Source organism: Emiliania huxleyi, assembly GCF_000372725.1.
Source record: "Emiliania huxleyi CCMP1516 unplaced genomic scaffold EMIHUscaffold_40, whole genome shotgun sequence".
NCBI lineage: Eukaryota > Haptophyta > Isochrysidales > Noelaerhabdaceae > Emiliania > Emiliania huxleyi.
Genome location: NW_005198965.1, coordinates 639552 through 664778, shown reverse-complemented (window position 1 = coordinate 664778; position 25227 = coordinate 639552). Strand labels below are relative to the sequence as shown.

Below are 25227 nucleotides of genomic sequence, written 5' to 3'. Positions count from 1 at the left end.
CGCTTAGTTTTTTCTTTTCCGCGCCATTTACTTGCCATTTCCTTGGTCAGCCCAACTGTAAATCGACTGTCTCCTCTCTCTCTCTCTCTGTACACACTCTGTAGCGGGGCCGTACTGCATGCAGCTCCATGCGCCTCCCGACGCCTCTCCCCTGGCGCGCCATTCTCTCCATCCGCAAAGAGCACACCGTGTCGGGGCGGCGCCTCATGCCACTCTCTCGACGATCTATCCCGTGACCCAGCAGGCTCACGCCGGCTGTCGCCACGGGGCCACCGCCCACCTCGGCCGGCCTCCACTAGGGCCGCCATCCATCCTCTCATCATCCCCGCAGAGGGCCAATCATCAGCATCGTAGAGTACTCCGAGTCCTAGCCGACGGTCAAACCTCGTCGACGGCCTGGCTGTCGGGCCACTTGGAGTCCGCGCCAGGCAGCAGCGGCCAGCTGCGGCTCCTGAAGTCCAGCTTCCTCTCGCTGCACGGCGCCGGCACCAGCTGGCGCGGCGACGGGTCGAGCGAAGCCTCGCCGTCGCTGTCGCTGTCGGGCAGCGGCGTGGCGCCGCTGTTCTCCGGCAGCGGGTCCGAGCCGGACAGCTCGCTCACAGCCGCGTGGACGGCGCACTCGAACGCGTGCGCGTCAGAGTCGCGCCGCGTCCGGCGCGGCGTTGACGACAGGAAGCCCGACACGGACTTCATCAGGACGCGGCTGCGCGCCCGATCGATCCGGATCGGCCGGTCGGCGACCGGGATCGTCGGCGGCTCGTGCGCAAAGCAAAAGGCGAAGATGATCCACGAGACGCCGAGCGAGAGCAGCACGGCGCACGCGAGCTCGACGCGCTGGTTGAGCCGCGACGACTCGAGCTCGCGCAACAGCCGGAGCTCCGACTGGCGCTGCAGCTCCGCCATCCGCTCCTCCACCTCCGCCGCGTCGCTGGCCGGCGACGCCTCCGCCGCAGACGCCTGCTGCAGCAGCGAGCCGCACGCGCGGCGGAGCTCCTCCACGGTGGCGTTCATCGCAGCCTGCTCCGCCTCGACCGCGGCGACGCTCGCCTGCAGCGACGACACGTTGAGCTGCTGCGCCCGCGACGAGACGTTGAGCGCCTTGACCTTGGTCCCGATCTGGCTCTGCCACACCGTGAGCCAGTCGTGGATCAGCGACTGGTTGAGCTCGAGCTGCCGCATCTTGTTTTGCAGCACGGTGAAGATGTTGTTGGGGTCGTTGCGGTAGGCGAACGCGTCGAGGCCCTGCGGCGACACCGGCGCGCCGAGCACGCCGGCGCCCATGCCGGACGGGCCCCGTATCGGCGCCTGCGCCGCCGACGCGCCTTGCCCCACCGGCACGGCGGCCTGCGTGGCGGCGGGCAGCGGCGCCGGCGAGACGGCTGCCACCGCTGGCGGCTGGCGCAGCGGCGGCAGCGGCGCCTCGCGCGGCGCCTGGGACGGCGGCGGCGGGGCGGCCACCGCCTCGGACAGCGCGGAGAGCAGCACGGCCGGCACTGGCGGCGGCGACGGCGAGCCGGGCGCAGCGACGGGCGGAAGCGTGGCTGGCGGCTGAGCCGACAGCACGTGGTGCGGCAACGGCGGCCGCGCCCACGACGTTGGCGCATCGGGCGGCGGCTTGGGCGGCGGGAGCGTCACAGAGGCGAATCGAGTCGGAGCGGGCGGCGCCGGAGGCAGCCGCGGGGGTGCCTTTGGCCGGCTCGGCGCGACGGCGCCCTCCCTGCTGCTCGCATTGGCGGGCGATGAGCCGCCTCGCTGCTGCGTCGCGTTTGCGAGCCCCTTTGGTGTCGGGGGAGGGGTGCTCGCGCCACTCGCGGGTGGGGACGTAGCGGCATCGCTCGGCCCGCCCCCCGCCGGCGACACAGCGCCGCCTGCCTTCCCCTCCTCGGCCGCCGCCGGCTCCCTGGGAGGTGGCGCCGCCGCCCCTCCCCCGCCCGCGCCGGGAGGCACACCATCAGCGGCGCCCTTGGCGCCGTCTCCGTGCGACGCGGAGGGCGCAGGGGCACGGCCTTCCTCTCTGGTCGGAGCTGGCGGCTCTGCTGACACCGCCGGCCTGCTACCGCCCTCGGCCTGCTTGCCGCCCGTGGCGTCCCTCGCGCCGCTCGCAGCCTGGTCTCCTCCGCCGCTCGCCGCTCGCGGCTCGGAGAGAGAAGGGCTCGGCGCGGCCGCGCCTGCGTCTCCTCCGCTCGCGGCCTGCGCGTCGGCAACAGCCGGGTCTGGAGAGACACGTCCCGGGCTGGCGGGCTCGGAGGGCGCAGGCGGCTGCCGGGGCGCGGACGGCTCCGCGGCGCCCGGGCTTGGTGCGGGCGAGGCCGCCGGGGCGGCGCCGTCGGCGGGGGAGGCTGCGGCGGGGGAGGCTGCGTCGCTGGCGTCAGCGGCGCCGGGGGCAGTGTCGTTGGCGGTATCGGCGCCGCCTGTGGAAGCGGCGTTCGACGCCGCCTCTGTCGTCGCCTGCTCTGCTGCAGCCGCCTCTGCCGCTGGCGCCGCCTCTGCCGGAACCTCCTCCGAGGCGGCCGGCGCGGCGGCCGGCGGAGCGGCGGCGGCATCGGTGGGGGGGTCGGTGCTGGTGGGGTTGCCGCCGGGCTCGGCGGCGTCGATGCTGGCGGCGGCGTCCGCCGTCGACCCTGCCGCCGCCTGCGTCGCCGTCCCCTCTGCCGGCGCGTCTGCCTGCTCGTCCGCCGCTTCCGCCGCAGGTTGAGACTGTGGCAGGGCGAGGCTGGCTGCCGCCTGTTTCGCCTCCTGCAGCTGCGCATTCTCGGCGTGGAAGCGGTCGACATCCGTCTGGCCGTAGGCGCGCACGAGGGAGAGGGACCAGTAGTGCTCGTTGCCGTGGTGCGTGAGGAAGCGCATCTTGAGGAAGCGAACGTACAGCGGCTGAGGCAAGTGGAAGACCTGCTCCGCATTGGTGTCGTTGCCCTCGAACTCGCCGAGCAGCGCCCACTGCTGGCAGGGGTACATCTGCGAGCCGAGCACCTGGAAGCGGCGGACCGAGGACGAGTACAGCTCGAAGTTTGCGAGCACCACCGTGTCGAGGTGGATCTCCTGGGTGAGCGCGAGCGTGAGCCACTTCTTCTTTGTGTCTCGCTCCGTCATCGCGTACAGGTCGCGGTTCTCGGAGAGCACGTTGTGGCCGTTCTTCATCCCGTCCGAAGACGCGAGCAGCTTCGCGCCCACGTTGCCGGAGAGGTAGTTGAACCGGTCCTTTAGCGGAGTCGACGGCCGCAAGGGCGCAGGCACAGCGCCGCCCGCGCCGTCGGCGCCGCCGCCGCCGGCAGAAGAGGGCGAGGGCACCCCGGGACCTAGGGAGGAGGGCCCGCCCGCCACGCCCGCCTCCTTGTGCACGCGCGCCATGAACTCGTTGAGCGGAATGATCTCGTCCTCGATGATCGGCGGCGGCTCAGGCACAGAAGGCACCTCGGGTGCCTTTGACGAGGGCGGCTGCTCGGGTGGCGCCGCCTCCTGCACGGGAGCGGGGTCTGCCGTTCCCGGTGCGGGGAGGCCCAGGACCGAGCCGGAAGACACCGGCGCGTCCACGCTGGCGCAATCCACCGCATCCACCCACATCTCTGCCGCGCCGCAGCCGTGCGCAGGCCTGGCCTCGCTGCCGTTTTGGGCCAGCGTGGCGTGCACGACGCACTCTTCCGGCGGCGAGGCGCCGGCGGCAATCAGCCACGCGGCGTCCTCCGCGGAGCTGCCCCGGCGTAGACTCGAAGTCGCAGGCGCGAAGCAGTGCATCACGGCATCCTCGAAGGACGCGTGAGAGCGGCAGTGGCCTGTCGCGCCCTCAGCAGCAGCGGCCGAGGCGGTGGCGTCGGCGGCGTGGGTGAGGCCACCTCGCAGCTCGACTGTCTGGAGGACGGTGCCCGCGGGACAGCGCGCCCGCACAGCCAGCCCACCGGGCAGCGCCTCAAGGACCCCACACGCTGTGGCCTGCCCCTCTGAGCGCCGTACCGTCACCGGCAGCACCGCAGGCGCTGGCACCTCGGCGGCCGTGGTCTCGCCCGAGAGTCTCGCACCAGGGGCGACGGGCTCGGTGGACACACACACAAGGCCCAAGGCGGCCATGGCGATCAAGATGGACGGCGCCATAAGAGGCGCCGGCCAGCTTGGCCGCCCTGGCGTGGCGTGGCGCCTCCTGCCACGAGAGTGTGAGAGACAGCCACAGGAGAGAGAGAGAGAGTGAGTGAGTGAGAGAGAGAGAGAAGGGGGGAGGGAGATGTTGTGAGGAGGAGGAGTGTGTGTGTGTGTGTGTGTGTGTGTGTGTGTGTGTGTGTGTGTGTGTGTGTGTGTGTGTGTGTGTGTGTGTGTGTGTGTGTGTGTGTGTGTGTGTGTGTGTGTGTGTGTGTGTGTGTGTGTGTGTGTGTGTGTGTGCTCACACTGTGACCTCACACGCGATAGGGAGGATTGTGTGTGCGGTACATTTTGGGGACGTCGTTGTGCCAGCTCTTCACAGACGTTACAATCGTCGCCCGACCTAATGCGCGCGGCCGAACCGTGAGGCTGTTGGCAGGGCGCGCCGACGCTGGTTCTATGCCCAACATCCGCGTCGCCGTCAGGGTGCGCCCGATGAACAAGCGAGAGCGGGCGCGCAGCTCGAGCCCCTGCATTGTCGTCCAGGATGGCACACAGGCACGCCGCGGCGCATCCCGACCCTAGTCCCGACCGACAGCACACCTTCGTGCCTGCCACCACTTCCACCATCGCCACTCAGATTAACGTGAACGACCCGGACGACAAGATGGGCGGAATAGACTACCTGCGCCTAGACAAGAACCGCGACAAGGCGTACGCGTTTGATTTAGCATTTGACGAGAGCATCTCGCAGCAGGATGTTTACGAGAAGGCGAGCGCTACTTTACGGTGATGACACCCACCGCACTCGTGGTGACTGCCAGCGTGCTTGTGACTCCCACAGACGACGAGGCATGTCATCGATGGCGTGCTCCGTGGCACCAACGCGTGCTGCTTTGCCTACGGCGCAACGGGGTCAGGAAAAACCTACACGATGACTGGCGTGCCGGGCCAGCCTGGTGTGATTCCGTTGACGGTGGGACCAGCGAGCGAGTTTTTCACGATAGATTCCACCTAGCCCTGACCGTGCCTCCCCTTCATCAGGTGGCTGGCCTGTTTGAAGCCATCGACGCCTCTAAGACGCGAGTTGTGGTGCGGCTGCAGTACGTCGAGATCTACAATGAGGTGGTCAAGGACCTGCTCGACCCGTCAGACAAGATCACGCTGGACGTGCGGGAGGACCCGCGGCAGGGAACATTTGTCGCCGGCGCGGCGTCGTTGGTCGTCGGCTCGAGAGAAGCGGTCGAGGACATGCTAGCGAGGGGCAACCAGTTCCGCACCACGTCTGCCACCGGTTGCAACGAGGTATCATCCCGCTCGCACGCGGTGCTGCAGCTGCGGCTCGAGACGGAGAAGGAAGGTGGCGCCAAGGCGATCGGGAAGCTCGCCCTCATCGACCTTGCCGGTTCGGAGCGAGCCACAAAGACCGACAACCGGGGGCAGAGGCTGAATGAGGGAGCAAACATCAACCGGTCGTTGCTCGCGCTTGCCAACTGCATCAACGCGCTCGTGCAAGGGGGCGGTCCTGGCGCCGGCCGGGGCAGGGGGCACGCTCACGTGCCATATCGCGACTCGAAGCTGACCAGGCTGCTCAAGGACTCGCTCGGAGGGAAGAGCACCACGTGCATCATCACCAACGTCTCGCCCGCCTCGGACCAGTTTGAGGAGACGATCAACACGCTCAAGTACGCGAACCGCGCCAAGAACATCAAGACCAAGGCGATCGAGGTTCGGGTCGAGCGGGGGCCGGCGCTTGCTCCGCCAACCTTTGCACCAACCGTAAAGTACGAGCCGGCCGCAGCGGTGGAGGTGCGCGGCGTCGAGGACTTTCTGGTACGGCAGGAGAGGGCGCGCCTGCGGCAGCAGCAGGGCGGCGGCGGCGGCCTTACTCGCGCAGCAAGCGTCCCGGAGGCTAGGCGCGGCTCTGTGCCAGCGCAGGCGGGCGCGCAGCGCGGCCCGCCGCGAGTAGCAGGCCGGAAAGCGATCCGGCAGCCAGCAAGCGACGGAAGTTTGCCCGTTGCGAGAGGCAACCAGTTAGCTGGGGCTCGCGGTGACGCCGCGCGCCCGAACCCAGTCTCGACGGGGCCGTCTGATCCCAGCAGTAGCGGGAAATCAAGCTTGGGGCTCGCGGCTCAGAAGCTGCAGACCGTCATCGCCGAGAGGGTTGCGCTCGTGAGGAGAGAGGCGATCGAGGCGAAGATCGAGCAGGTGAGGAGAGAGGAGGAACAGAGGCGGATGGAGGAGAGCTTTGGAGGGTCGAAGCCAAGATTTCGGTAGAGCTAGAGGGTTTTGAGTTTTTGATAGGGAGTACAGGTCTGTACAGGTGTGAACAAGTACAGACATCTTACTCAGCACAGGGATCGCGATCGGCCGTCCGCAGCGCGATTGCTCTAGCGCATCCCAAAGTCGCAACTGAGGCGGCGCGCCTCCATGGAAAGCGACGAGGAATCGGAAGAGCTGGTGTATTACCAGCTGATTTTTGGATTCCTCACTTGCGTGCAGGCCTTCCTCTACTGGCGAATGTTCTGCGTGGCTCGGTCGGGCGATGACGAGACACAGCTCACGGCCGCCACGGCCTGCAGCAGTTTTATGGACGTAGCCAGCCTCGGACGAGTAATTTTGTTCCTAGGTTGTCACAAGTATTCCCTCGCCCTTTGGAGCTTCGCGGGGACCACCGGAGACGAGCATAATGAGCGTCCGGCAGCATGACATGCACGTCCTGGCCTGCAGAATGCAGCAAATGGGCATGCACACGATCATCGTCGCAGCCATCCATTGTATGTTCGGTGCGGCGCAACCGCTGCTACTCATGCCTTTCATGGGCCTCTGCCTCCTCGTGAGCGGCGAACCGTTGCAGGCGTGATTGAATCCTCCCTGCTCCCCACAAACTGCCGGGGGCAGCCCTCAATCGTCCCCTTGCTGCCAACCAGGTCCTGTTGCTCGGAAGGCGCGTAGTAAATTATCTCTCGGAAACACCGCCTCGCCTCGAAGCAACCGCTCCGGCTCGTTATCATAGGCCAGCCGAAGAGGAGCTGGCCCGCCCTTGGCGGATGCGTGCAGGTACCGGGTTTGGGTGGGGGAGCTTCTTATCGCGCAACAAGGCCATGCGGTCGACATCGAAAGCGGAACCTGCTGCGACGGCGTCGCCTCGGAGAAGTGGCAAGAAGAAGAGCCGAAAATGCGATTGACGTGCTGGCAGAGGTCTCTTGTGCTCCCCCTCTCTGAGCTCAGCCTATTGCGCTTGGCGCGCCCTATCGAGCGTGCCCCCTCGATGAACGGCGACACATTAGCGGGGGACACCACGCAAGGAGAGATTGCGAACGCAAGTTTGGGGTGCTAGGTGGTGGGACCAATGAGGGGCGGTGGGCGGGGTTGTGGGCACAAAATGGGCGTTTTAAAATGCTGCGTGTGTGCGCAGCGTCGAGTGAGGTGAGTGTCGTGGTGCGAATTCAAGAGACAAGACCCCCTCGTCGGTCGTCGCGCCGCGATCTCCCCACGTGCCGTCGCGGGGAGGGGGTAAAAGCCCTCGATGACTCTGTGTGGAGACAAAAAGAACCGAACCCGCACGGTCGGCACATACGGCAGTCTTGCTTCTCAGTGTCAGAATTGACCCGTACCTACCCCGCCCCCCCCCCCCCGATGCCTGATATTAGAGGGGCCATTAACACTTTCACTGTACGTAGAGGTAGACCGTATATGTGAGAGGATGGATATGTGCCGGGTCTCGTGCACAGCGTCACACGGACAGCTTCACAGACCCCACAGAGAGCGCGAAGCGAGATGCGCAGACACGCTCCCCGCAATAATCACCATGCGCGCGTCAGGTCTAGTTCCTACTCACTGCTATCTAGTAGTATTGGTATGCGCAGCAGTCAATTCGCCGAGATGCCCAGTGCAGGGGCAGTACGTCGCCCAGACTCCTCGCGATGGGCCAGATCTAGTCTCCGTGGGAGCTCAGAGCTCCTCCCTCTCCGCCCCGAAGGGACGGCTCGGAATACGCGTGTCGCGCCACCCACCGGGCCGCGCGGAGCTCACGCGAAGTGGGTCTTGACCTTGAGGCTGAGCGGCTCGCGGTACGGGCCCATGAAGTCGTGCGGCACACCCGTCTCCCACGCGTCCGTCTTCGCGCCCGTGGTTTGCTGCGCGACGAGCGAGCCGACGGCGGGCGCGAGCTTGAAGCCGTGGCCGCTGAAGCCGTTGCACGCCCAGAGGCCGGCGACGCGCGTCTCGCCGATCATCGGGTGGACGTCGTCCTGGTTGACGGTGTACATGGACGAGAAGCCGACGATCTCGCCCTCGCGCGGCAGGTTGGGCAGCCGGTGGAAGAGGCAGTTGAGGTAGTCTTGCTTGACGTCTGGGTCGAGGGAGGCGTTGTACGCGTCGGGGTCGACGATCTCCGACTCGAAGCGGTGCGCCACCGAGCCGAAGACGAGCTGGTTGTTCGCGGCGCGCGGCATAAAGTAGATGCCCGACGGCCCCCACCCGTCGGCGACAAAGGGGAGCGAGCAATACTCGTCCGGGATCCACTTGTGGCCGACTTGGATGCGTGTGGGCAGGGCCGTGGTGGAGAGCGAGAGCCCGACCGTAGAGTTGAGCTTGTTGAACCACGGCCCCGACGCGTTGACAACCGCGACGCCCGCCTCGATCAGCGAGCCGTCCGCCATCTCGACTCCGGTGCAGCGGCCGGTCGAGGGCGCCGTCACGAAGCGGTGCACGCGCTGGTTGAGCCGCACCTCGGCGCCGTCGCGGCGGCACGCGCGGAGCAGGTCCTCGAGGCAGGTGGACGAGTCGATGTGCCCGCAGCCGTGCTCGTACACGGCGGAGAAGGCGCCTCCCGCGTGCGGCGTCTCGTTGCCATCCTCGTCGAAGGTCGGGAAGGGCTCGGGGCTCATCATCGGGTAGCGCCGCCCGAGCTCCGCCTCGTCGATCTGCTCCGCCGCGACGCCGAACTTGGCGAGCCGCTGCACCATCCCCTCGTTCTGGCTGCCGTCGTACCCGAGCATCCACAGGGCGCCCGTCTCGGTGAAGGAGGCGTTGGCCTCGCCGTCGCGGAGGTAGTCGCTCCAATTCTTGTACGCGTCCATGCCTGCCGGGCCGGAGAGGCCGGTTCGGGCGTCGGGACGCGGGATCGCGCGAGGCGGCAAGCCGACGCCGGCGCCGCACCGTCGAGAGCGAAGGCCATCGTCTCGTCAAACGAATAGTAGGCGCGCTGGAAGCCGGTCGAGTAGCCGGACGAGCCGGCGCCGAGGGCGGGGGCGCGCTCGAGCACGAGCACAGACAGGTCGGGCGAGCGGCGGCGGAGCTGGTAGGCGATGTTGAGGCCCATGATGCCTACAGCAGAGCCGCGAATTCTCCTCCGGCACAAACGCGGCCAAGGCATCGCGCTTGCCCAGGGGCTCGGGCGCGCCTCCGCCGACAACGACCACGTCGGCGCGGCCGCTGACGCGCCCCGACGAGGCGGAGGAGTGGCGGCGCGCACCCGAGAGGGAGGCCGCGTGCGAGGCGGAGGCGGAGGCGGAGGCCCCCGCGACACCGTTGCGCGCCACGAGCAGCTCCGGCTGGCAGCGAGACGCCTGCGCCGTCAGAAAGGCGCGAGCGAGCAGCTCGCGGCTCGCGGAGTCGGAGAGCGCCGGCTCGCTCGCGGCGGCGGCGGCGTGGCTGGTGCGCCACTCCTCGAACCGCGCCCCGACGGGCGAGCTCGAGTCGGACTCTGCGACCAGCGGCACCGCGAGGGAGGGAGGCACGTTCAGCCTCTGCGCGAGCTCGATGAGGCGGCTCACCTTCTCGCCGACGACGTGCGCGGTGAAGGAGTAGAGGAGGGGCGGCGCCGCGGCGGAGAACGCGTCGTTGGCCCAGTACTCGATCGAGTCGACGATGACCGCGCCGGCGGACGTGATGCCTGCGCGGAACACAAAGCTAGACATCGCAAGCGGGTTCGGATCGAGATTGCGGGCCCAAGGGGCGTGTGTCGCGGGCGGCGCCTTCGGGGACAAAGGTGATGCCGAGCTCGCGCTCGGCGACGGCCTGCGCCTCCTCCGAGGCGAAGGGGAGGTTCGTGGCGCCGACGATGGCCTCGCACTGCAGCTGGCCGGCCCGCTTGGCGGTGAGGAGGCCCGAGGCGGAGCAAGGGACCTGAAGGGGGCGAGGGGGGCGAGGGCGGTCGGCAGCGTCCCTCCCCCCCTTCCTCTCCTCCCCCCTTGCAGCGAGGCACCAGCGCATCGCACGGCGTCGCCCACCACTCGCCGCCCGCGTCGAGCATCTTGCAGCCCGGCAGGACGGCGCGGGCGGCGTCCAAGTCGACCGTCAGCACCTCCGCGCCCCGCTCGACGAGGCCGAGGGCGACGGTGCGGCCGACGTTGCCGCACCCGTGCACGACGAAGCGCTTGCCGGACACCTCGCCGCCAAAGGTGGCGTCCAGCGCGCCGAGGACACCGTGCGCAGTCGCGGCGTTGGGGCAGCACGAGGGGTTGCCGACGGCCGCCAGCACGAACGGGCACCGCTCGGCGAGGTAGTCCATGTCCTCCGTGGTCGTGTTCATGTCGCATCCAGTGAACATCGCGCCGTCGAGCTCGGTGAGCATACAAGCGGCGGCGTCCATCAGCCGCTGCTTGTCGTCGCCGCTCCACGCCTCGATCGGCTGCTCCGCCGCACAGACCAGCTTGGCGCCGGAAAAGCCGGTGTTGAAGCTCGCGTGCTTGATCTCCATGCCGAGCGCCAGCTTGGAGGCCTCGGTCTCGGCCGCCGTGCCGCTCACGTACGACCAGAGCCGCATGCCGCCGTTGCCGGGGCGAGACGAGGACAGCGGCGCGGCGGCGGCGAGGTGAAGCGTCCCGAGCGCCGCCTCGTCGCTGCCCTTGACCTAACGAATGGGGGCGAGGGGCGGGCACCGGTGGGCTGACCTGGCGAATGGGGGAGGCGGGCACGGGTGGGCACGCCGCCAGAACGGGCGGCCCGCTCGCGCGTGGGCGCCTGCATCGAGAGGCGGAAAGGGGAGCGACCGGCAGCACGAGGCGGCGCGGCCTGCATCGCCTTTGTGAGCTCGCGCCGCCACTCACTGCCGACCAGGGAGGCTGCAGTCGCCATCGTGGAGCGCTGCTCGGCGCGCCACGCCCGGCCAAGCCAGGAGCGGGTGAGCGTGGCTGCCATCGGCGATGGTTCGGCAGGGCTTGGCGAACGTGCTGTGCGAAATCATATCTCGGTGCCGTTCTCCCCCTTCGGTACATGTAGTTTCCGCGCAGTTGCCGAGCCATCACCGGAAACTACAGGGGAGAACGGCACCGAGATCTGATTTCGCACCGCACGTCTTCGTGCCGAATGGCGAACCTAAAGAGAGTGGCCGAGGCGGCGGGAAAGCACGTCCCCTGGGGCGGCCAGGGCGCCGGCACCTACACGAGCTCTACCAAGGGCTGCTTTGACGTCATCGCGAGGACGCAGCCGCTGGTCAAGTCCGCGCTCGCCCGCGCTCTGGCGGCGCGAGAGTCGGCGGGAGTGGCCAACGCCGCGCCGTTCGCGATCGCCGACTTTGGCACCGCCGACGCGGGCACCAGCCTCCCGCTCATGCGCGCCATCGTCGCGTCCGTGCGCGAGGCCGAGCCCGAGGCGCCGGTGGTCGTGCACTACGAGGACCAGGCGCTCAACGACTGGCAGAGCGTGTTTCAGCTGACGAGCGGCGCGCTGCCGAGCCCGTCGGTGCCCACCTACATGGACGGCTCCATCGGCAACGTCTACGTCCTCGCCAGCGGCGCCTCCTTCTACGAGCGCTGCTTTGCGCCCAGCTCGATCGACCTCGCGTTTTGCGCGACGGCGATGCACTGGCTGACCGACGTCCCGTGCGGCGTGCCGGACGCGCTGCACTCGGCCTGCTCCGCCGACGCGGCGGCGCGCGAGGCCTTCGCCGCGCAGGCCGCCGCCGACTGGGAGGCCATCCTGCTGCAGCGCGCCGCCGAGATCAAGCCGGGCGGCCAGCTCGTGGTCGCCAACTTTGCGACCGACGGGGAGGGGCAGTACCTGGGCACGTCGAGGCGGGTGGCGCAGGCGATGCACCCGACCTTCTCCGAGCTGTGGCTCGAGGTGGCCGGCGAGGAGGTGCACCGCGCCACCAACTTCCCCAACGAGTACCGCTCGCTCGAGGCGTGCACCGCCCCGTTTGCGGCCGGCTCCGCGGTGACGGCGGCGGGGCTGCGGCTCGAGTCGGCCGAGTGCGACCTGGTCGAGTGCCCGTTCCTCAACGAGTGGAGGGCGGGCGAGGTGGCGGACGCGGCAGATCACGCCAAGCGCTTTGTGCCCACAACGCGCACCTGGTCCAACTCGACCTTTGTCTCTGGCGCGCTCGCGTGCGGCCGCTCGCCCGCAGAGGCGGCGGCGCTCGCCGACGAGATGTTTAGGGAGGCTAGCAGGGAGGAGCCGGCGAGGGAGGAGGTGGCAAGGGAGGAGGCGGCGAGGGAGGAGGCTGCCAGGGAGGAGGCGGCGAGGGAGGAGGAGGCGAAGGAGGCGGCGGCGAGGGAGGAGGCGGTAAAGGAGGGGACAGCGAGGGAGGAGACGGCTGGGCGGGCAGATAAGAATTCTTGTCTGGCAAGGCTGTTCGGCGCAACAGCGTGCGACTCAAAGCGCTGCCGGCGGGCCTCCGAGAATGGACGATCCCGACAGCAAGGAGGGCGACGCGGCCGCGCCCCCCCCTGTGCCGGCCCTGGCGACGCCGCCGGGCGGCGGGGCCGCTGGCAGCAGCAAGGCTGCCGCGGGCAGCGCGGGCGGGGGGACCTTCACCAGCTTGATTAGCCGCCTCTGGACGTCCCCCTCGCCGGTCGAGGCGCCGCGGGCGTCGAGCGGCGGCGATGCCTCTGGCTTCATCACGCAGAGCCCCCGCCGCGCGCCGGGCACGCCCGGCGCCGCTGCTGCCTCGCCGGCGGCGCCAGGGCTGACGTCGCCTGAGGGCAAGCCCCAGCCGCAGCCGCCGCCCGCCGCCGAGAAGCGCGGGCTCCTGGACATCTTTTCGCCGATGTTCACCATCTTTGGCGGCGGCGGCGGCGGCGCCGCCGCCGACCCGCCCAGGCCCGACGCTGACGCTGAGGCCGAGGCCGCAGGCGCGCCAGAGCCGGCCGACCCGCCGCCGCAGCCGCCGCCGCCGCCGCCTCCGCCGCCTGAGCAGCAGCAGGAGGAGGAGGACGAGGAGCTCGACGAGTTTGACCCGTACGTCTTCATCCGCAGCCTGCCGCCGCGCCCGCCCCCTCTGAACCGGCCGATTTGCCTGCCCAAGAAGACGCGCGGCACGTTTCCGATTTCGCTCATCCTCGACCTGGACGAGACGCTGCTTCACTCGTCCATCGTGCCCCTTCCGACGTACGACGTCGTCTTCCCGGTGCACTTCAACTCGGTCAACTACCAGGTCTACGTCCGCAAGCGGCCGCACATGGACCACTTCCTCGAGCGCGTGTCGCAGCTGTTTGAGATCATCGTCTTTACCGCCTCGCAAAAGGCGCGGACCCCCACGCCTCCGCCCCGCGCTGCGGCCGTGCGCCCGCCCACACGCACCCGGCCGGGCGCTCGCCCTGCGGCGTCCCCTCCCCGGGCGCTGGGCCGCTGACCCGAGCCGCCGCCGCCGCGCACGCAGGTTTACGCCGACCGCCTGCTGTCCATCATCGACCCGCAGCGCAAGTGGATCAAGCACCGCGTCTTCCGCGACTCGTGCGTCGTCGTCGACGGCAACTACCTGAAGGACCTGACGGTGCTCGGCCGCGACCTGACCAAGGCCGCCATCGTCGACAACTCGCCGCAGGCCTTTGGCTTCCAGCTCGACAACGGCATCCCGATCGTGAGCTGGTTTGACGACAACTCGGACACGGAGCTGCTCAAGCTGCTCCCCTTCCTCGAGAGGCTCGCCGCCGTCACGGACGACGTCCGCCCGTTGATACGGGACCAGTTCCAGTTGTACAAGCGCGTCCACGGCTCCTGATGGCGCCCAGCCTGCCCGGCTCCGCCGCCGAGCCGGTCCGGCGGGTCGCCGTTGAGCATTCCTCTGCCGCCGCGCGTCTTGCGGCCGTGAGGAGGATGGTCCGCTCGCCCCCCCTCGGGGTCCGCTCGCCCCCTCGGGGTCCGGCGCACTCGTGGACGGTGCGCCGGTGCCGCCAACGCCAACATCGCGCGGACGAGGCCGCGCAACTTGACTGCACACCTTGAAGGGACGGAAGGGGGGGTTGGGACGGCTGTATCTGGGGACGAGATCGAGAGAGATGCTGCCGCTGTTGAGTTGTCTGGAGTCTCCGTGTTATCATGCGTTGCATGGGAATGGTATCTCGTATCTGTGGGTGGCATGCCAGGGGTGTCTTTTTGGTTTCGGTTCCGCTCTTGCCTTCTATAAATAAAAAGAGCAGTCCAGGAGAGATGGGCGACGCACGAGCACAGAGTCACTTCCCTCCACCCATTTTTTTTGTGGCGCGTAAATTCTTTCCTCCCCTCTTGCATTTTTTGGCGCCATGGCGTGCGAGGCGGCGCCCAATGCCTTCGCCGGCGAGGAATCCGACTGTCCCGAGATCGGCGCCGGCTGGAAGGTCATCAAGAGGCGCCGCGCCTCTGGAACGCGCAACAACCAGGCACGCATCTCATAGGCCGCCTCAACTAGGAACTGAGCTGTGCAAGACGGCGACAGCCCCGCCGCCGCCGCCACCGCAGGTGGACTGCACGTACGTGTCTCCGACGCTGCGCAAATTCAGGTCGATGAAGCAGGCACGCGAGTCGATGCTGCCTCCCGCCGTCACCGACAGCATCCGCAGCGAAGCGCCGCCGCCGCAAAATGGCGGCACGCTGCCGCCGGGCTGGGAAAGGTGTGGGGAGCGCTCGTATCGTGGGCCTGCGGGCGAGTGCGCGTGCAGCATCTCGCAGGCGTGGCGAGTGAACGACAACTTCCCCGGCGGCCGCGACTCGAGTTGCAGCGTCTCGCCAGCCGAGGCTGTGCGAGGGAAACTTGCTGAGGTCAGGGGAATTTACATTAGGCGACGAAGATTCCGAGCCGGCCTTCGTCCCCGCCGCTGCTGCCGGCGGCGAAGCAGCGGGCGTCAAGGAAGATGCCGCTGGCGGCACCGCCGCCGCCGCCGGCGCGCAACACAGCCTCCCCCCCAGCGAGCTGCCGCCGGGTTGGTCGCGCAAGATCAACGAGGGGAAGAAGCGGTCGTACCCGACCTACCACGGTCCCGACGGGGAGCGGACCGAGTCGATCCGGCAGGCGTGGGCCGTTCACGGCGGCGAACCGCCCGCCAAGAAGCGCAGCGGCGCCCGGCCGGCGGCTCGAGAGCGCCGGCCGGGCGGCAGCGAGGCGTGGGACGAAGCCACCGCCGCCGCAGCAGCGAGGCTTGCGGTCGAGGCGTTGCCGCCGAAGCGCGCCCCACTGGTCGGCGACGGCGCCTTTGTCTACACCTTGGGCGCGCTGCCGTGTCTCGCCAACGCCTCGCAGCTCGCCGCGGCGCTCTCCGCTGGCCTCTCACCCACCCTCCCAGCCTCGGACACCGCCGCCGCCGCGGCGGTGGATTGTGGAGGAGGCGAGGAGGACGCGGACGCGGGGGAGGAGACGGCAGCGGAGATGGAGGGAGTGGGGGCCGGGGCTGAGGCGGAGGCGGGGGCGGGGGCGGAGGCGGAGCAGACGCCGCTCCGCTCCCCGTCGCCGGCGGAGGAAGCGGAAGCGGACGGAGCCGCCGAGGCTCTGGTGCCCGAGGGGGCGCCTCCTGTCCCGGAGCTGCAGCTGGACGTCTCTCGCTCCACCTCTCGAGTGCTTGAGGGCGGCGCAGCAGGCGGCGACAGCGAAGGCGCCGTTGCCGGCGCTGAAGGTTGCGACATCCGCAGCGGTGGCGGCGGGGAGGCCGGCGACGGAGGCGAGGAGGAGGGCGGCAGGGAGTGCAAAGGGAAGGGCAGCGGCGGAGGCGAAGGGAAGGGCGTGACCGCCGTCTCGGCGCCAAAGCCATCGCCTCCGGGGCCGGGCCGCTCTCCGGGTGGCCGCTCTCGCCGCATCTCTGGTCAGCGCGGCGTCGCTGCGAATGCGCCCGAGGAGGAGGAGCCGCAGCGAGACGGCGGCGCCGCCGCCACGCCCACCGACACCTCCACCGCCGCCGCCGCACCGCTCCCCCCGCCGCGACGGCTGCGCATCCTCGTCTGCAGCCACTCGCTCACGCCGAAGGAGAGCCAGCAGGGCGGGCGCCAGAGCGGAGGGACCGAGTGGCTGGTCGGGCCACCGGCGCCGCCGGCCTCGGCAGCGGAGCAGGAGGAGGAGGTGCGCCGTTCGTCGCGCAAGAGCCCGCCGTCAAAGAAGAAGCTGGACGGCGGGTGCGGAGGTACGCCCCAGACGCCGCCCAGCGAGACGGAGGCGCTGGCTCCGCCGCCGGCCGCCGCTTCCGCCGGTGACGCCGCCGAAGCGGACGGCTCCGACGGCTCCGACGGCTCGGACGGCGTGGCGAGGGCAGCAGCGCTTGCGACGCTTCGTTTTGGGGTGGAGGCCTTGGCGAGGGAGCTGCAGGAGCACGGCCTCCTGCTCTCTTGCGCGGAGGCGCTCCCGCTGGGGCCGACGCCGCTCACCGACCGCGAGGGCGCTTACGACGCGCTCAACTGCGGCGCGGATGCCATCCACGCCGGTTTGGTCGCGGGCGATGCCGTGCTCGTCTGTTGCGAGCTGCTCCCGTCGGTGGTCCGCCGGCTCGACAGGAGGGCGCAGCCGTCTGCCGGCGCTGCTTGTGGCGAGGGGGGCCGTCGCGCAGGGGGCAGCAGCGAGGGCCGCCGTGACGAAAGCGTTAGCGGCGACGGCGTCAGCAGCGTCAGCGCTGCTGCCGGCGGCGGTGCCGGTGCCGGTGCCGCTGATTGCGGCGGCGGCGGCGGCGGTGCCCACAGAAGCGGCGACGCGCCCGATGCCGCGTCAGCGCGCCCGCCGGCGTCTGGCACGGACGGCGCCGCGCTGCCCTCCACCGACGCATGGGCGCGCGCGTGCGCGATGGCGCACGCGGTTCGGTGGCGAGGCGTGCCCGCTGCAGAGGCGCTCGGCGGCGGCGGACTGAGCGGCGCGGGCTCGCTGCGTGGGCTGGTGCGCGGCTACTTCCCCGCCCTCTTCTCCATCTCGCTCTTCGAGTTGGAGCGGTCGACCCAGTTCGGCTACTACGCGTGCGCCACCGTCGCTTTTGTGCGCGGCAAGGTTGCGACGTTCGGCGGGTGCGATTTCGAGCTGCACCTCAACTCAGCGGCGGCGTCGCACGAGGGCCTGCTCCTGGCCCTGCACCAGGCGGCGCGCGGCCGCATCTGCTTCCGCGAGCACGCCTTCGTGCCGCGGCCGCGCGTGGCGCCGTGGCTGCTCGCGGCGATGCGGCTGGCTTCGCTGCTCGAGCACGGCGACGGCGTGGGGGGCGGGCGCACGGTCGTCACGCTGGCGAGATGTAGCTGAGATATAGCCGAGATGTCTCCTCCCTTGTCCCCGCACGGTTGTCACGCTGGCGAGCACCACGACACCGCGCACAGCCTGCCTTGGGGGTTGGGCCATGTTGACGTTGCGCTGCACCTCCACAGGACATCCACGATGACGCAAAGCTGCAGGACGCGCAGCTGCGCGCGCTGCACGGGCGGCTGCGCCGCGAGCGCAAAGAGATGATGATCACCTGGTGGCTGGCCGAGGACGGCGCCGCGGACTGCCTCGTCTCCGCACCGCTGCCCGTGCCACGGCTGAGGCAGGCCATCCCCGACCCGGCCTACCACACGTCGGGCTCCGACGGCGGACCTGGGCTGCACGCGCACATGGACGCCGGCCTCATGGTGGCGCAAGGCTCGGAGCTGCGGGCGGCGCTGCTGCGCGCGCACAGAGGCGCGCGTGCGCCTCGTCGGAGAGGCCGCAGTCACGGCAGGACCGTCCGAAGACTGGTGCGGGTGTCTCTCAGGCGTGCCCTTCAAGGAGTTTCTGCGGCAGTACGTGCTCAACGTGCCAAACATCCCGCACGGCATCGAGGAGATGGCGCCGACCGGCCGCCCGGCTCGGAGGGCAGCTGTGCAAGCACGCTCTCACCCCCCGCCCCCTTCCCGAAGGCGTGGGACTGCTACTTTGACGAGGCGGGCTGGCCGCAGCTGCTGCCCTTCACGCTCTTCTCTGTCCACCGCTCCCTCATCGCGGGGCGCGACACCAAGGACCCGTTCCCCTCCATCCCCAAGGGCGAGAAGGGCGTCCCCGTCCCCGCCGCCGGCGCGGGCGCCGCGCTCGTGCCGCCGGGCGAGGCGCTGCGCCGGACTCGCGAGGAGTTCGACATCGGGCGCGCCATGTTCGGCAACGCGCTCGCGTGCTGCCGCCACTCGCAGGTCCTCGACTGCGCCGCCCTAACCCTAACCCTACCCTAACCCGAACCCGAACCCGAACCCTAACCCTAACCCTACCCCTACCCCTACCCCTACCCCTACCCCTACCCCTACCCCTACCCCTACCCCTACCCCTACCCCTACCCCTACCCCTAACCCTACCCCTAACCCCAACCCTACCCCTAACCCCAACCCTAACCCCTACCCCTAACCCTAACCCTAACCCTAACCCTAACTCACAGGTCCTCGACTGCGCGGCCGACTCGGAGCACGCGCGCGCCTCGGGCGGCCGGGCGGTCGGGCAGCGCGTGCGCGGGCAGCGCGTCGACGTCGAGGAGCAGATCTCGATGTGCACCGTCTGCGGCGGCGACGAGGTGGACCCGGACGGCGACGCGCTGCTGCTCTGCGACGGGTCGGTGGCGGACGGGTCCCCGTGCCCACGCACGTACCACATGCGCTGCCTCTCCCCGCCGCTCGCCGCAGTCCCCGAGGGCGAGTGGCTCTGCCCCAGCTGCGCCGCAGTGGCACCCGCCTGAGGGCGCTACTTTGCACACATTGCGGGCAGCGTAGGCCCCCGGAGCTCCCGGCAGGGTGCGGGCGATGGCCGCTTACTCTGGGCCTAATGGGCACAGCAGAGCCTCGTCATGGACATGCACATGTGCACGCGCTGCAGACTAAGTGCCATCTGCCGCTAGGGATGACCGCAGCACCGGCGCATGCGGCACGAGGACGAGAGCTGTACACACGTTCCACGGCCCCGGCGCCCCGGCGCCGCCCCGCGCCCCCGGCCCCCCAGCCCCACCCCCACGCGCGCGATCCGCGCGAGATGTTTGAGCAGCTTTGACGTTTGAGCCACTCGAGTACTAGATCTAGCTAGACACCCCGTTACTAGAGCGCGAGGAGGAATGACCGAGGGTGCACATGCTGTATCTCGAGCTGGCGGGTTTACGTACCTACAAACATGCCTCGGCCTTCCGACACCCAGAGCACACACGACACAGGCATGCGGACACACAGGTCACAAAAGCGGATAAAAAATGAACACGCCAGCGTCCAGCGAGGGCGCGATTACTCGCGCTGCAGGCTCCGAAGAAGAGGAGCTGTTGCCCCATCGGAGCTCTGAGCCTACCTCAATCGCCATTAGCAGCAGCAATCCTTGTGCGTCGATGGTCGCGGCTTTGCCTGTCATGCTGTTGGGAGGAGGTTTTGACATATGCCACTACATCTCGAGATGCGGCATTTTCCTCTGGAGGTGTACGCCCCTCTGGAGCTCCGGCCAAATCAGAGGCTGATGGGGTCGTGCTCCGAGCCCGTGCCTTTCCAGGCGATCCGCTGAAGGTTGGACTCGGCATAGTGCCCTGGTTTCGCGCGCCCTCGCCGCCTTGGCAGCGACCGTTTCGGCTCCAGCTTGACCTTCTTTATCGCCTTCACCGGTGCGGCTGCCTGCGAGCTGCGCCGCCGCGCTACCGCGCCGCTGGACCGCCGGGATGAGGACGGATCAGCAGGCTTAGGCTTTTGGGGCGGAGCGGCAGGCTCGCAAATTGCGAACGGGTCCTTCGGCATCGGCGGCAGGCGTGGCATGGCGATCGGGTCCGGGACGAGAACGTCCGCTACCGTTTCGCCGATCGCTCGAAGTGGCGAAAGCGCCCACTTGAAGGGAGAGATGGCTGCCTGCAACATCGTAAAGGCAGTGAAGAAGGGAGCGGCGCAGATACCGAATGCGTGCCCGGCCGCGCTCTCAAAATCGCCGCACTCAAAATGCCAATTTTAAAAGAATTAAATTTGGATTTCAATATGTCTTTTTCTGTCGCGCAAACGAGCAGAGACCTCTGCCCTTTCTCCCATTAAGCTAAAGGTACGTACAACGAGAGAGAGACTCTCCCCATTCTCCTAGTAAGCTCAGAAGACGTAGGAATCCTACATCGAAAGAAGAAGGAGAACAGAAGAAGAGAGATGAGGAGCCCTTACGCCTCAAGCCTACTAGCGCAGCAATCGAGCCCGCTCGACGGCGTCGGCCTGCAGTGGGCACCGCGTGTCGGCCCACAAGCGCCACGAGCGAGCGTGCACCTCGAGCTGCTCGTTCAGGCGCACAGCACTCACCTGGTCGAGCTGGAATGGCGCCCAGCCGAGTCCATCGCCGCCGGAGGCTGTGTCCGCCGCTGCGGGCCAGGGCTCGCAACGCGCAAGCACGGCGCCAAGGCCTGTACGCCCTGTGAGCGATTTGCGTTGAAGCCAGCCCGTGGCGTGCGCGGTGCTCGTGAGCGTGTCCGCGGCACAGTCGATCAGCGATGCGGCGCGCCGGAGCAACGCAAGACCCTGCTGAGCGGCGATGCCAACCTCGCCGAGCACCACGTCGAGCCAAGAAGGCGGCCGGTCCTCGGCAGCGGGTTCCGGCATACTGCAGAGGGAGGCGACTGCCGCACCCGCGCCGCAACGCGTGGCGACTACCGCCTCTCTCCCTGCAAATGCCTCCGTGCGCTCCAAGGGGGCGTCACTCGGCTCACCTGGCACCGCTACAGCCACGTCGACTTCCGGCGCCGCCGCAGCCCAGCACGTGAGGTCCTCGCGCGGCAGAGCTGGGGCCAGGCGGACGGCAACGGTCGCCTGCAGACTCTTCGCCGCGCACAGACCGATGGTGTCCGCGAGTGGGAGTGCAAATGTCTCGAGGAGCGCCGGCGCGAGCGCCGTGGTCACTAAGCCGAGAAAAGCGGACACCTTTTGCGCAGGCAAACCAGGCGTGAGGGTAAGGCAGGGCGGGCGTCGCAGTGCATGCTGCAGGGAGGCAACCGCGCCTGTATCAGAGGCCGACACGTAGCTGACTCCCTTCGGAATCCCTTCAGATGCTTCACTCGGGCTACTTGTCGTCCAAATGCCTCGACTAGGGCGTGAGCTAGCATGGCAGATGATCGATGGAGAGGCTGGGGAGCGGGGACAACAGAGGGGACACACACACACGCTACACGAGAGTTGAGGCAACTCGCGCGAGAGCCAAGACTGCCGAGCGCTGGAGCAGCTCCCAGGTCTTAGAGTCATGAGCTTTGGCAGAGACACCTCGCGCACACGACCGACGGCCGCCCTATCGAGCACACAGAGACACACAGACCTGGTCAAACCGCGTGCTAGAGTTGCGCACGAGCGGGGGGGGCAGTGCTATACCTATAGCTGTTACTCTATGTGGCTATGTGGCCAGTGTGTACACATGCCTTACGTGCCAGTGCTATCAAGCATTCATATTCGCGCGCCGCGGCGCGCACACACACATGCCAAGTCCCAAGTGCCCTCTCTGCACACTGCAGCTCTGCCTCCCTGCACGCTGCAGGCTGTATTTAAAAAGAGAGTTTGCAGTTTCGCCACCGGCCCACCGCACACCAGCCACCAGCACCACCGGCACCGGCCTAGGGCCACGCCGCACGCGGCAGCTCTGTGTCTAGACCCAGAGCTCACGCTGAACCTGCTCCTATTCCATCTCCTAGTAGAGGTGTCCGTTTTTATTATTTAGATCTACAGTATGATCAGCATTGCAGACCCGAGGGACCATGTGGAAGACGGCTAGCTAGTGCTAGTCCCCCATCGCGCATCGGGAGGACGACCCCGGCTAGTCGCCGACCACACCCACAAAGAACCCTGCACAAAGATCGCAAGGGCGGGGACCTGTTCCTTTTTTCCCATCTCACAGTAGAGAGGTGTCCGTTTTTATTTATTTAGCATGCACAATGCTCATATTACGGCAGTCCGGCAGCCTCAAGTCTTTAGGAGGGGGGGGAACTTGCAACTTTTGGAGAGGGGACGACGCATGCGATGCCGACAGCCACACCATCTCCCCCCCCCCCCCCCCCCTCTCCGCTCGCTCGCAGTGTGGTCTCTGGTCGCGCCGCCGCCGTGCGCTCTCTCCCTTTCGAGAGGTCTCCTAGGCACCCGGGTGCGCGGCGGGGTCTAGGCACGGCGAGAGTCCACTAGCTTGGCGCGGGCGAGGGCCGCTTCGACGGCATCGGCAACCGGGGCGGCTGCGGTAGCGAAGTCAGCCATGTCCATTAGAACGAGCGCCTCGCGCGTAGCCTCGTCGGCAGTCGGCGCAAGCGTGGCGATGAGCGATGCGTAGCCCGGCGCGTGCTTGGCGCAGCCGTTGAAGATGTTCCGGTTGAGCCAGCCGTGGTAGGGCGCAAGAGAGGCCTCGTAGGCGGCGCTCATCGCCTCCCTGTACCGCTTTGTCGCTGCCGCGGCGTCGACGGGCGCGCCGCCGGCGCAAACACCTTCCATCCACATGCAGATGAAGCGGAGGGAGCGCGAGAGCCAAGTGAGCCCGATGGCGGCAGAGGGGTCAGCCAGCACCGCGCTCTTCTCGGCCGGCTTGTGGCAGCCAGAGGCGACCTCGTGCGAGAGCAAGCGATCGACTCCGTCTTGCAGCGAAGCGGTGTCCGGGGCCGCCGCTGCTGCGGAGGCTGCCGCGCGCACTTTCCGAACGTTGCGCGCGTCGTTTTGGGCGGCGAAAGCCATCGACGGCCCGAAGCTACTGAGCAGCGGGACGAGCGACGCCTCGATTGCGCTCAGCAGCGCCGCGACGTCTCGCAGTTTGCCCGACGGTGCCAGGGCACCCCTCAACGCCTGGGCCCCTGTCGCGAGGAGAGTGGCGGGCGGCGCAACCACCGGCGCTGGCGCCGGCGCCGGCGCCGCACTCGCAGCAGCAGCAGCAGGGACGAGGTCTGACTCCGCGGACGTGGCGCCCTCGGGGAGAGCCTCTGCCCTGGCCTCTGCGGGCTCTTGCGCCGCCACAGCTCCCGCGTCCGCATCAGGCAAGCTGGGGGCTGGCTCCCGCGCGGGCGTGAGGGGCGGGGCGCGGACTCGCGGCTCGTGCTGTTCCACACGCGCCTCCTTCTCGGCGGGCGGGATGGATGCCTCTGGAGGGAGCAGGGGCTTCTCCGCCGTGCAGTGTGCCCTGCGACGTGCGAAGCGGTGGCGGGTTGGCTGGGGAGAGCCGGGGGGGGGGGGGGGTGCAAGTCGGTCTGCCACGAGCGGGTGGGGGGCAGTCGAAGGGGACTCCGCGCACCAAAGTTGCCGGCTGCTCAAACCGGCAACGAGAGCGAGGACAGCCGCGAGAGCGAAGAGCGAGAGCGAGAGCGAGGAGGTCAGGCCGGAGCTGGCAACGAATGCAGCGATGGCGTCCACGTCGCCGTGCAGCCCGTCGAGGAGGAGCTCGACGCTCGCGACATCGACCGAGGCGCTGTCCGGCAGGCGGCCCGGCGCCGCCGTCGCGGCGCCATCGGCGGAGCATGAGAGCGCGGCGAGCACGGCCCCCAACGCGGCGAGAAGAGCGGCCAGAGGGGCGAAGCCGGCCATGCCTCCCGACGGGCGGGTGGGGGGCACTGCAGTGCTTGCGACCGGCGGCTGCCGCTGGCGCAGCTCCACCTCGAGCTGGAGGCCGAGGAGGCCGCTGCTCGACGGCACCTCGATGCCTGCGCTCGAGGCGGGCGGGCAGGGGGGAGGGGCGGGGAGTTGGGTAGGGTATACTTAGGAGGGCCGGGGCAGGGGAGAGGGGGGGTGGGGGGGGGGAAGGGAAGAGGGTCCGGGAGGGGCGCGACACGGGCAGGGGCACGGCTAGCGCCTGCAGACGCGGCTTTGTTCGCTGTGGCCCTCGCTCGCTTGACGGCAACCTTCATGGCCGCCTTCATCGCCGCCTTCATCGCCGCCTCCGCCTCGGCTGCCGACTCTCTCTTCTGTGCGCCGTCGCTGCGCCTGGACGATCCCACCGCCCCGAGCGAGATTTGTCCGGCGAGCACCGCCTCCCCCGTCACGGCGCAGACGAGGAGGGAATTGCCTGCAGGGCTTCGGCAGGCGTGGACAGGGCGCGGTGGATGACGCAGCCGACTCGCACGGTCCGGGGAGGGTGCGGGGAGGCCGAGCGGCTCGGGCAGCCTCGCGAGCGGCAGCCGCGGCGCACGGTGGGAAGGGGAGGGCTAGGACGGGCGGGCGGGGGCCGGGTGAACCCGCGAGCGTGAATCCGCGCCTGCCTCGGTCATGTAGCGCACTCCTGGCTTGAGCGCGCCGGCGGAGCGGGCGAGGAGAGTCGTTCGCCTACCGCACAGACCAAGGAACGGGCGCTGAGAGAGGGATGCTCTCGGACTGGCGGCTCAGAATATCTCAGAGGTCGGGGCGGAGCGGGCGCCTTGTCGCGCTTGCCGGCTCCGCCTGCCCCGCCGTGTCGCCATTCGCCATGGCACCCTGCGCGGGGGCGAGGAGGATCACCGCGTCGTCCGACTCGCCTAGCCCGCCGGCCGAGAAGAGCGGGGAGAGCGTGAGGAAGTCGACGGTGATGCTGTGGGCGCGCATGGCGTCCGAGACGACGTCTGCGCCGGTGGCGCCTCCAGACGGCGAGTACTGCTCACATGGCCAGGCGCCACCTCTGACCAGCGCCTCCATCCACCGCTGGCCCTCCTCCGCCCCGGGGCCGCGAAGGAGGAGCGTGCGGGCTTCGCCGGGAGTATCGATCCGCAGGCAGATGCCGTCGTCGGAGGGTTCGAGCGACACTCGGGCGGCGACTCCCGTGCTTACACAGACCATCTCGACCGCCTCGGCGGGCTCGACAGCGTCGTGGTCGCGAAAGATGAAGAGAGTCCCACCACACAGGATAATGTAGCGCCGACGCCAAGCCCAAGTCTGCAGCGCGCGGCTATCGTTCAGCTCAACCGAGCGGCTCACGGTGCACACCGCGCGAAGGGAGTTTGCATCGACTCCACGGGCGCCGCAGGCACGCGCCAGACCGAGCGAACGCACGCGAGTCGGCGAGATCGGCGTCGGTATGCAGCCGAACACGGCGGCGCCATCGTCGCCGGTATCCATTATGTATATGTGGATGTGTGT

At 68.8% G+C, this 25227-nt stretch overlaps 6 protein-coding genes across 6 annotated transcripts; 3 read left to right on the top strand and 3 right to left on the bottom strand.

Moving 5' to 3' along the window:
- Window positions 1-7: 7 nt before the first annotated feature.
- On the bottom strand, window positions 8-706 carry EMIHUDRAFT_355795 (hypothetical protein; the record flags this gene model as incomplete). The annotated part of the gene is made up of 1 exon (XM_005770248.1): window positions 8-706. A coding segment is annotated over one exon (292 nt), but the record flags the coding sequence as incomplete, so codon positions are not given.
- Window positions 707-4615: 3909 nt separating this feature from the next.
- EMIHUDRAFT_65880 (hypothetical protein) lies at window positions 4616-5784 on the top strand (the record flags this gene model as incomplete). Its single annotated transcript, XM_005770247.1, has 3 exons — window positions 4616-4857; window positions 4921-5044; window positions 5113-5784. Coding segments are annotated over 3 exons (1038 nt in total), but the record flags the coding sequence as incomplete, so codon positions are not given.
- A 4200-nt stretch (window positions 5785-9984) lies between these two features.
- Window positions 9985-10867, bottom strand: EMIHUDRAFT_65826 (hypothetical protein; the record flags this gene model as incomplete). Its single annotated transcript, XM_005770246.1, has 2 exons — window positions 9985-10200; window positions 10280-10867. Coding segments are annotated over 2 exons (804 nt in total), but the record flags the coding sequence as incomplete, so codon positions are not given.
- Window positions 10868-12644: 1777 nt separating this feature from the next.
- EMIHUDRAFT_436342 (hypothetical protein) lies at window positions 12645-14432 on the top strand. Its single transcript, XM_005770245.1, has 2 exons — window positions 12645-13576; window positions 13676-14432. Exons 1-2 carry the CDS (start codon window positions 12698-12700, stop codon window positions 14015-14017), a joined length of 1221 nt encoding a protein of 406 aa, XP_005770302.1. The 5' UTR covers window positions 12645-12697; the 3' UTR covers window positions 14018-14432.
- A 3197-nt stretch (window positions 14433-17629) lies between these two features.
- On the top strand, window positions 17630-19267 carry EMIHUDRAFT_436340 (hypothetical protein). The gene is made up of 4 exons (XM_005770244.1): window positions 17630-17890; window positions 17964-18037; window positions 18109-18375; window positions 18615-19267. Exons 1-4 carry the CDS (start codon window positions 17677-17679, stop codon window positions 18906-18908), a joined length of 849 nt encoding a protein of 282 aa, XP_005770301.1. The 5' UTR covers window positions 17630-17676; the 3' UTR covers window positions 18909-19267.
- Window positions 19268-22305: 3038 nt separating this feature from the next.
- Window positions 22306-25206, bottom strand: EMIHUDRAFT_102546 (hypothetical protein; the record flags this gene model as incomplete). The annotated part of the gene is made up of 3 exons (XM_005770243.1): window positions 22306-23305; window positions 23417-23822; window positions 24588-25206. The coding sequence occupies 3 exons, from the start codon at window positions 25204-25206 to the stop codon at window positions 22306-22308; spliced, it is 2025 nt and encodes a 674-aa protein (XP_005770300.1).
- Window positions 25207-25227: the final 21 nt, after the last annotated feature.